The sequence below is a fragment of the Trypanosoma grayi genome (genome assembly GCF_000691245.1).
Source record: "Trypanosoma grayi strain ANR4 Tgr_64_V1, whole genome shotgun sequence".
Lineage (NCBI taxonomy): Eukaryota > Euglenozoa > Kinetoplastea > Trypanosomatida > Trypanosomatidae > Trypanosoma > Trypanosoma grayi.
The window spans coordinates 15357-25647 of NW_008825683.1; the positions used below are offsets into that span (position 1 = coordinate 15357).

Consider the following 10291-nt stretch of genomic DNA (forward strand, 5'->3'; position numbering starts at 1 on the left):
CGCGCAAGATCCCGCTGAAGGCTGGCTGGCCTACGCCTACACATCTTGTCCACCCGACACGCGTGTGACGCATATTGAGGCGAAGTGGAGTGTTGGAAATAACCCGGTGATGAGCGATGCCTTCTTCAGTCCATGGCTTGGCATGGACACAACGGACAACATGAACCTACTCCAGCTTGTCAACCCATGGTCAGGCAACTCGTGGGGCTTTTACACAGAATATTACCAGTGGTCACCGACCGAAAACATAAACAGTAACTTTCGTGGTACAGTGGCAGGGCATACTCTCTATGGCAGCTTAACGTACAACGGCGATCAGACGTATACATTAATGCAGCGCGACTTGAATACAGGTGACTACAGCACAATGCAAATCCCCGTGCAGAAGTATGCGAACGGAACGTACAAGAACTACACAATTCCGTATATTGTCTATGAGAAGGTGGCGGATTGCCAGGACTACCCCCCAGATGAGGCTGTTAACTTCTACGAGATTTCATTGTATTGCAACGGAGAGAGGATATATCCCAAGTGGATTCCAGGTGCGGTGGACGAGGTGTGCGACTTTGCCGCGCACAGCGATTCCCCCGACGTTGTCAACATCACGTGGAGCACCACATCAAAGAGGCGCCCCACGCGCGCACAAATTGAGAGGAACAAATACACCGGTCTCGGGCGTCACCACGTCCTACAGGTATTGCGGCCAAGGAATGTTTAAATAGTGAAACAAATCAATGCGTGTGTAAAGAATTCTTTCCTTACTGTTGTTTCTTTCCGTTGGGTTTCTGTTTTATTTTTGTGTTTGTGTGTTCTAAAAAATCGTGAAACGAAGATGTTAGCGCAATGCCTTCCAATTACTCCTTTCTCTTCAACGATGCCTTTACCATATTGTTTTCTTATCTGTGCTCATCAGAAGCTATGCTTCGGGGTAAACGATCCTTGAGCCGTTTTGCCGCCATGCCCGCTTCCCCACTCGCCGCCCAGCGGTGAGTGATGGGGGATGCGGGGTGCGGCCCGCGTGAAGAAACCAGATTCTTTTTATTTTCGGTTGTTACCCCGTCTGGGGACTTCGTGTGAGGGAATGGTGGGGGCTAGTGGGAGGGGTAGGTATGCCTTGCTCTCTGTCGTTCTGCNCCCCCCTGCCTTTTCTCTCTCCCACACTCACTTTTTCTTCCCGTGCACCCTTAAGGACAGTGCGACTGGGGCGCATATGTATCCACCTTTCTGGTGTCTGAGAGCGTTTCTTTCCCATCGGGTGCAGATGAGCCAATGCCCAGTGATCGCACAGAAAATAAATAATACAGGGACACAAGAAAAAGTTTACCAGGGACTTTGATGCGCGTGTGTTCATCTTTCACCCCCTCCCCTCTTTACCTATGTATCTCTCTTTCTGTGGGTGTGTGTGCGCGCGCGCGCAAAATGACGATTCCTGCATATGCTTCTACTTCATTTGAGTGTTTTTTTTCCCTTATCTCATTCCCGCTTGCGGGGGTGGGGCTGCAGAGAAATACAAACCGAAGGATTGACGCACACACCATGGCGGTGCTCTCGCAGCAGACGCAGCAGGTGCTGTACGACGCACTAGATGCCTTCTCGCTGGGCGAGATTGACCGCGCCAATTCAGTGCTCGACGTCGCCACTGCGGAGGAACGCAGCCGTGCGGATCTGCACGATCTTTTCGCCATCCGCTGTGTGCGCGCCTCCATCGCGGCGATGGGCGGTGAGCGCTCGGTCGCGAGCCTCATGGCGGACGCCGCACCGTCTGTGCTGCACCGCCCAGTTGTGCTGTACTTGGAGGGCCTCGCCGCAATGGCAAACGGCACAAATCTCCAGACAGCGCGCGTCAAGTTCGAGGAGGCGGTCCGCGTGGACCGGCACTTTGTGTTGGCGAAGGTTGGTCTTGCTGCAGTGAACTATCACATGAAGCGCTACAAGACGAGCTTTTCTCACTACCGCACGGTGCTGGAGACACTCGGTAATGCAAGCCCTCCTATTGTGCGTGTGGGTATGGGCCTCTGCGCGTACCACATGAATCGCCTCGATTATGCGCAAAAGTGGCTGGAGCGCGCACTAGAGGTCAACGCTGATGATGAGTTGGCATTGCTTGCACTCCTTGTTGTCTTTTTGGATCGCCGTCAAATCAACAAAGTGATTGAGGTTGCTCAGCGGCTTCGGAAGGCGCTCCCTGGCAATGCGATGGTGCTGCTGAAGGTGGCGGATCTTGTGTACTTCCGGGCAGTGTCGCAGGGGCGAATGAAGGCGTCGACAGCGTCCATTCGTCAGCTCTTGGCCGAAGTGCGTCGTGTAGCAACAATCGAGGAGGGTGCAATGGCCGATTACCAAGAGGGTCGTTTGTGTGTTGCCCTCGGAGATCTATCCAATGCGCGGGTGTTGCTGGAGTCATCTCTGCAGGTTCTCCCGAATCTGCTGGCCGCGCTCATCCACTACGCCAGGGTGCTGCTCCTTTCGGGGAGAGAATCTGAGGCGGAGCAGTTGCTGCTGCGCATCAATGCCGAACACCCGAACCAGAAGGAGGTGCTGCAGCTCCTGGCGGCTTACGCCTCGCGGCGAGGCCTGCACGAATCGGCGTTAGAGTATAGTCGTCGCCTCACAGAGAACGTCGCGCCGGGCGATATTCGTTCCTGGTCACTCGCGTCTTGGTGTGCACGCTTGGATAAGGATGAAACGAAGCGACTCATGTCGCATGTCGCGCGCATCCGAAAAGGGGTGGGTGAAACGGTCTCCATGCAACTGCTCGCGAACATAGCCGCATTGGGTGGGGACACGGATGCCTTGCAGGAGATTATCGACCAGGAGCTAGGGGCAGACTTCTTGATGAAATCAACGTTGCCTGTAGCATATGTTCCTCTTGTGTTTAACTTGGCATTGCTGCTAGAGCAAAGCGATCGAACGAGAGCACGACAGCTGTACATTTTTCTTGTGAAGCAGCACGGTCATTTTCAGCTCCCCTACATTCGCCTGCATACACTCGCAAAGTCTGACGGTTTGCTGAAGCAGGCTGTGGCTTGGCTTGTGTTGCTGCAGCAGGTTGTACCGGAGGAGCCTAATTCATTAGCATATATTGGTCAAACCTTTTTTGAGAAGGAACGCTGTATCGCGGCAATGAAGGTCCTGCGCTCGGCACGAGGTCGACCACTCCCAGTAACCCTCGCCCTTGGCGCCACTTTTCTATGGTGCAGTCAACAGCACGGAAAAGATAACCACCGTTTCTTAGCGAACGCCAAGGCCAGGTTTGCATTCGTGTTGCGCCGTGACAAGGGCAACATTTTGGCCGCACACGGTCTCGCGTGCTGTCTTGGCCTGGAAGCGGATTACGATCGCTGCCAGTCTCTCCTGGATCGTGTGGGGGAGGTTCGCCCCAACTGTGACTACGTCCGCCGACACTACGAAGCTCATATGGCTAATGTGAAAACACTGAGCGACAGCTTCAAACAGGCGATTGACTACCTCGGGCGCGACACGCAGCGGACGCCGCTTCAGACGTCGTCCTTAGCCTTCTGCCTAGCGTGCGAGGGTCACTACGGGGACGCCATTGCGGCGCTCCAGAAGGCGGTGGAAGAAAATCCCAATCTTCCGCTCCTACAGTATAACCTAGCTCTCCTTTACTGTGCTGCGTTTGTCTTCGCCGTTTCACACCAGGAAGCCCTTACCCTTGACAAGGCGCGCGAGCTGCGCCGTTCCCTCAGCGTCGGGCTGTCGATAGCGTCCGAGTTCACCGGGAAAGAACCCAAATCGCAGGCAATGGCTGTGGCGAAGACGTTCCTCAAGTCTGTCTGCACTTACTGTGTAGACCTCAACGACCGCAGCATCAACCGCCTCATTGTGGCTGGTCAACGAGGCGCTATGGAGAGCGAGCGACAAGCCAAACTCTGGGGACGTGAGTACGAGAACTACGAAGAAGAGAAGCGTAACGCAGAAGAGCAGCGGCTGGCAGAGGAGCGGCAGCGACAAGAGCAGGAGAAGCAGGTTGCGCATGAGATTCTCGAGGACTTTAGGCGGTCCCAGTACGATCAGCCAACAATCCTCGACGAGGAGACATGCATTCGGATAGAAGCGTATCGCGCAGAGTCCAGTGCCGCCGCTGCCGCTCAGGAGGATGAAAAGGAGGCGGGGAATGATGATGAAGCGGGCGACACTCCTGAGGAGGTGCTGCAGCTTAGTGACCTAACGGCGGAGCGCAACGCGGCGGCGATTCTCAGCGGCATGAACCTTGAGGGGGTGCACGACGACGATGCGGTGAAAAAGGAGGCGGAGGACGCTTCTTTGTGAGAGCCGCCACGCACAGGAGCCACCACGGACACCTTCCGAGTTTCAAGGAGCCAGAAGAAAAGAAAAAAAAACAAAAAACAACTGAAGAGGAAGGAGGGTGTGAGTGTGTCTCTGTGGAGGATGCCCCATACGCCTAAGGGAAGAAGGGGATATGCGGCGGGCTTGAGGCACACGTGAACACACAACAAAAAAAAATACATTTATGATTAAACGATTCAACCGGCTCAGCACGGCAGCTGCAGCCCTTTAAAAACAAAAAAAAACAAAAAAAGAAAGAACTCAGCACACGGGCTCCCCTTCCTGTGTACTACTATCATGGTGTGCACTATTCCTTTGGTGTGGGAAGAAGAAGGAGGGGGTGGCGGCGGCCGCGTGATAATTGCGACATATTTCTCTTCCTTTTTTTTCTACGACTCTTTTTTGGACTGCTCTGCGGTAAGGAAGCTGCGCGGGCCGCAGTCATTCATTGCGCAGACACACGCACACCCGCTCGCTCACACACTCACACACATATCCACATACATAGGCATACACCCACATCCTTGACCTCGCTTGGCGGGAGAATCAAGGTGGAAAGTGCCCTAGTACAGGCCACAGTGAATAAGTACTGAGAGAAAGCACAGCGAAAAAAGAGTCATGACACATTTAAGTGTCTACGGAGGTCTCTTCTCTGACCCACCGCTCATCTCCACCGATGCGGACGCGAAGAAGACAGATCCGTACAACAAGATGGACACCATTCCATCGCGTTACTTGGGTAAGGGGTTAGGCATAGGCCGCGGACCCAAAGGGCAGAACCCGGAGGTTTTCTTCGACAAGACGTATCTCACACTTGCCTCCCCTGAGCAGAACAAGAACAAGGACTTGGGCATGTTTGAAGATTTTGCTACCCGCACCCTCCGTGAGGCAATGGAGGCAAAGAAAAAGAACATTTCAACAAAGGAGTTTTTACCGCCGTCGTTCCCAAAGAGCAGCGACGGCCCTGGCAGCTACACTGGCTGCTTTCAGTCTCGAGCGTACGAGTTCATCATGCCGGGTGAAGAGGACGGCAAAAAAAAACGGCGCCAGCGGAAGCAAGCTGCAGAGTCTGACGCTGCCGGCGGCAAGTCCAGCCTTCCCAATGTCAAGACAAACCCATCAAAGAAGGGCACGTACGGCTACCCGGGGCTTCTTCTGGATAATGCGAAGTACAATGAGAATTGGCGACGGGAGTATGATGAGTGGGAGGCGGCAGCTGCGAAACATCGGAAGAAGAATCCGCCGTTGGAGCCGATGGGACCGCCGTTCAAGGCCTCGGGCGTTTCACACGACTACTTGGACGAGCTCCTCGCCACAGGCGTCTCAGCTGTGTATCATTACGAGCCAGTGGAGGAGAAGCCGTCGAAGCGGAAGAGGCGCGCCAAACCCGCGAAGGTAGTGACGGTGCTTGAGCAGGAGAAACCGATGTTCTTCCAGTGGCAAAGGTCCGGAGAGGAGGGCTGTATTGGCAAATTCCCCAACACCTGGATCGACCCCGTTGCGGCAGAAGAGGCGCGCAACAAGGGGAAAAAACGGAGACACAGAAAACAGAAGCCCGAATACGTTCCCGGGCCTCCAAAGGGTGCGAGCGGGATTTGGAGGCCCAATTCGTACCCTGACACAACAGTGGTGCAGTCTTGTCTTCGCCGCTTCTACTGAACTCCATGAAGAGAAGTTTCAATGGTTTGTTTGGGTTTCGTTTTGAATCAAAGTACCGCATTGCGCGTGTGTGCGTCAGTGTGGATGTTGAGATACACACATTAAAAAGAAAAAGAGAGACATGGAAGGAGAGTGATAGTCTCCATGCGTGCGTCTGTGTATGAAGATGTGAAACACTCAAGGATGTAAAGATGGGGAGCGATATGGGACGCTTTGTGGCGTCTGGCGGTGCTGTATGTCCTTTCTTGTTTATACCTGTGTGTATGCGTCTTGTGTGTGGCTTTGTGATGATGCGGCTGCCGTGGTAGAGGCGTCTGACATCTCCATATGCTTATGCTCCCCTGCTTTCCTCCTCCTCGTTTTTTTTTTATTGCTTGCCAGCGTGTTCATATAGTTTGGGAAATGCATGTCTGACGTGCGCGCACTCACCATGGAGGTTTTGACTGGGCCCATCCTGCCTAACGCGTCGAGGATGGAGTAGCCTTGTTTCGTCTGCGTCGCTCTTCTTTGTCTCCACACGGGGTGGAACACGTGCGCAATCGCATCGGGAGGAGGCTTCCATTGTGGCTACTGCTACTAATATATATATATATATATATACATTCCTTGGGGGCGAAGGGTGATGGTGCCTCATGCCGCGGGGGTCTGCGGTTAGTTCCACTCGGCGCGGCGCAGGCCTCCGCGTTCATACCAACTGCTTGAATCGCGGCGAGGCTCCGCGTTGGGGGGGGGCGCCTCCACTTCATATCGTCTGATGGGCGCGTGCACACGCTGTGCTCACGACCCATTGCTGTCTGCCCAACTCTCTCTCTCTTTCCCTCCTTTCTTTTTTATTTTATTGTTGTTGTTGTCGGGTTCCTCTCCTCTTCTTTGCCGGGCCTTCGTGAAGAAGAAAGCCATCACCAACCACCGCGCATTGGCAACAGGAAGAGAGGTGCACTGTCAAAGCAGAATAACAATCAAAAAGACAAAACCAAAAAAAAAAGCAAAGGACCATCGTTGACAATAAAAAACAAAAACACAACAGAAAGTCGTAACATCGGTACCGCGAGATCATTACTCATTGCTTATGGCGCAGGTGGCGGATGAATCCAAGGCGATGGCGTCTGAGGTCTTCCTCAGTAAATACCGCAAAATCAAATCCATTGGCAAAGGTAGTTTTGGGGAGGCGGTGTTAGTGCGCTCAAAGGCGGATGGGAAGCGGTATGTTGTAAAGGCTATCGAGTCTGCCTCCATGACACAGAAGGAAAAGCGTGACGTACAGAACGAGATACGTATCCTTGCGGCTGTGAACCACCCGAATATCATCCGTTATCACGAACACTTCGAAGACGGCACGCTTATCTTCATCATTATGGAGTACGCTGACGGCGGTGACCTGAACACCCGCATCAAGGAGGCCAAGAAACAGAACCCGTCCACTCCGTTTGAACCGAAGTTGGCAATGTTCTGGTTTCTGCAGATATGTATGGCCCTCAAATACCTTCATGACAACCATATACTTCACCGAGACCTTAAGACTGCCAACATCTTCTTGACTTCCAGGAACGTGGTAAAGCTTGGGGACTTTGGCATTTCAACAGTCTTGCAGAATACACTGGCATGCGCCAAGACAGTGTGTGGTACACCATATTACTTCTCACCGGAGCTGTGCCAAAACAAGCCGTATAACAACAAGAGTGATGTATGGGCCCTTGGCGTTGTGCTGTATGAGATGCTGACGCTCCAGCGTCCATTCAATGCCAAGTCCCTGAAGGAGCTTCTGAAAAAGATTCTTGTGGGGCAATATGACCCCATCCCAACAACAGTACCGGCTGAAATGCGTAGTCTCTGCGCGGCACTCCTCCAGGTGAATCCTGTCCAGCGGCCTAGCGTCAACAGGATTTTAGAGAGTCCGTTCGTGCAAGAGTCGCTGAAAGGGTTTAGCGCGGATCTCGAGAAGCAGGCGGAAAAGGACCGCACCGAGTTTGAGGCGCGGCGCCCGCCTCCACCGAAGACTCCACCGACGCGAGTGCAGGATAGACCAAAGGAGACACCCAAGCCACCGCAAATGAGCGAGCGCGAACAGATGGCTATTCTGCGCGGCATGAACCGAGAGAGCATGAAGGCGATGTTGGCGAAACAGGCAGCCGCAGCTTCTGCCCAGCCAGAGCTGGCGAAACCAGAGCCGGAAGACGAAGGACACTCTGATGTGGATGATGATGGTGACTACATCGAGCAGAAGAAGGCCATTGTGCAGCAGACAAAGGGGATCGTTGGAAACACGCATCTGGGCGGCCATCCCGAGGAGTTTGGCGACGGGCCGTCAACAAGCACGCCACAGGTAGATATGATCACTCTCTCCAGCGGGGAGTCAGTGCCGGCGGCAAAAGTGCGCAGCATACTAGAAGAGCAAATGGGTGCTGAGCTACTAAACAAGGCCATTGAACTCTACAACCAGAGCATGATGAATAATGGGCTCTCCAATGCAGAGATGCAACGCGAGCTAAATGAGCTAGTCGGCCCCAAACACGCACACCACTCGAACGCGATTACAAAGCTGTGTGTGTACGAGGGAAAGGAAAAAATGTAGAGCACGTCTGACTGACCCCAGCACCATGCAGAGAACATTGATTTGTCACTCTTATCTGTGTTAAGGGCAAACCAAAATGACAAAAAAAAAGCAACAACAACAACCAAAGAACTGAAGACAAAACAAAACAAAACAGAGAGAGATGAATGTGTCTGGTTCTCGATTTTCATCCTATGATTCTCATGAATTCGTACGTGAGACGTGTGGAATATCTACAACTCTGGACGGTTTAAAAAAGATTCTAAATCCCGTGTTATGTACCCTTTCGCTCGTACGTTTGACGTCTCCAAAAAACAACCCGTTATTTCCTCTCCACCGCTGACTGATGTGCCACATGTCTGTGCTTGTGTTGTGGGAGAGACGACGCTAGGGAGCAAACCAAGGCGACGCCAATCCATCAGCAAGGAAGAATTGTGTCGATCTCTCTTACTGCGTCTGTGTGTGTATGTTCGAGAGAAATAGTGAGTCTGTGTGTAAGAGAGAGATAGAGAGAGGAAAAAAAAAGAGGAAAGCGAAAGAAAGAAGGAGAGAGAGAGAGTGAGAAAGAAAGAGAGCGCGGAAATATACCCCACCTGTTTCGTCACTTAGAAAGTTGAAAGGATTGCGCGTGCCCTCGAGAGGGTATGCTTATTGTTTACGTGCGTGTCGTTGAGGTCGGTGGTGCGCTCTCGCTGTGGACGCTGGCGGGCCACATTTCGCTGCCCCTTCTTCCCCTGAATGACTAAGTGAGAGATCGAAGGATATCCATGCGCGAACGACCACGCTTAACTATTCGCCGAGGGCGCGGGGAAACACCGTATGTGCGGGAGCAGTCGTTAGGGAGCAAAGAGTCGGTGTTGACGCCACGGTGGGAGAGCCTTAACAGAAGCAACAACAACGGCATCACCGCCGCGCACTCCACATCACCGGAGGTGCGAAACGGTGACAAGTCGCTGTCGTACTGGGGGCGCATCTCTGTGCTCGCAAAGGAGGCTATTGGGGGGCTGCTGCGCATGCAGCGTGAGGTGCCAACAGCGCGGGAGGTGAAAGACCTCGCTGCAGAGGCTTCTGGCATGCCTTCCAACTCGTTGCAGCAGTCACCGATTACGCACACAGCACATGGCAGCGCCGCTCCGCTGGTGTTGGATCCATCGTTTGATGGTCGCCACCACGTTAATGGGAGCTTCACAGTGCCACAGCGGCCGCTTGCCCCGTATGAAGCTGCTCGCTCCGCGGCGCCACCAGCACAGCCGACGCTTTCACCACCACCACCACCACAGGTCGTATACAACTTCTACTACATGAACGGTGGTGCCCAGCCTGCCCCCCCTGTCATGCCAGGACAAGCACTGCAGCCTGCAATTCTCACAAACTCATCACCTACTTGGAACCGCGCAAGCATACTGGCACGCCGTTCTGTTTCTTACAAGCATGAACGTGAGGGACACGAATCATCATACGCAGCTGGGCGTAGGACCCGCACAGAACAAGCAGCCGCGCCGTCTGGCCCTCTAAGCATCGACGACAGCGGCCACACGTTCCCCGCATCAAACATCAGTTACAGGGCCTCTCTTAACACGAGTTCCTCGGGTGAAGTGGCCAGTAAGAAGACGGTTCTGGAATCTTGCGTCCCTCAGGGAATAAATAACCAGAAACGCGATGTTTTGCACGGAATCAAATCATCACCCACACAACCACCAGGCGTGGGCCAGGGAACGGGCCGAGAAGTCACATTTCCCACGGATGGCTTCGTGAAGAGCGGCCCACCAGCCG

At 53.5% G+C, this 10291-nt stretch overlaps 5 protein-coding genes across 5 annotated transcripts in view; all 5 read left to right on the forward strand.

Annotated features, from left to right (window-relative positions):
- Positions 1 to 109: 109 nt before the first annotated feature.
- On the forward strand, positions 110 to 718 carry DQ04_00641080 (hypothetical protein; the record flags this gene model as incomplete). Its single annotated transcript, XM_009309427.1, has 1 exon — positions 110 to 718. The coding sequence occupies one exon, from the start codon at positions 110 to 112 to the stop codon at positions 716 to 718; it is 609 nt and encodes a 202-aa protein (XP_009307702.1).
- An 818-nt stretch (positions 719 to 1536) lies between these two features.
- Positions 1537 to 4290, forward strand: DQ04_00641090 (RNA polymerase-associated protein CTR9; the record flags this gene model as incomplete). The annotated part of the gene is made up of 1 exon (XM_009309428.1): positions 1537 to 4290. One exon carries the CDS (start codon positions 1537 to 1539, stop codon positions 4288 to 4290), a length of 2754 nt encoding a protein of 917 aa, XP_009307703.1.
- A 636-nt stretch (positions 4291 to 4926) lies between these two features.
- On the forward strand, positions 4927 to 5967 carry DQ04_00641100 (hypothetical protein; the record flags this gene model as incomplete). The annotated part of the gene is made up of 1 exon (XM_009309429.1): positions 4927 to 5967. The coding sequence occupies one exon, from the start codon at positions 4927 to 4929 to the stop codon at positions 5965 to 5967; it is 1041 nt and encodes a 346-aa protein (XP_009307704.1).
- Positions 5968 to 7036: 1069 nt separating this feature from the next.
- Positions 7037 to 8539, forward strand: DQ04_00641110 (putative serine/threonine protein kinase, putative,protein kinase; the record flags this gene model as incomplete). Its single annotated transcript, XM_009309430.1, has 1 exon — positions 7037 to 8539. The coding sequence occupies one exon, from the start codon at positions 7037 to 7039 to the stop codon at positions 8537 to 8539; it is 1503 nt and encodes a 500-aa protein (XP_009307705.1).
- A 746-nt stretch (positions 8540 to 9285) lies between these two features.
- DQ04_00641120 (hypothetical protein) overlaps positions 9286 to 10291 on the forward strand; it is a gene marked incomplete at both ends in the record, with an annotated part of 1269 nt that continues 263 nt past the window's right edge. The window contains one exon of the mRNA XM_009309431.1: positions 9286 to 10291. This exon is cut by the window's right edge and continues 263 nt beyond it. Coding sequence (XP_009307706.1) covers positions 9286 to 10291 — 1006 coding nt within the window.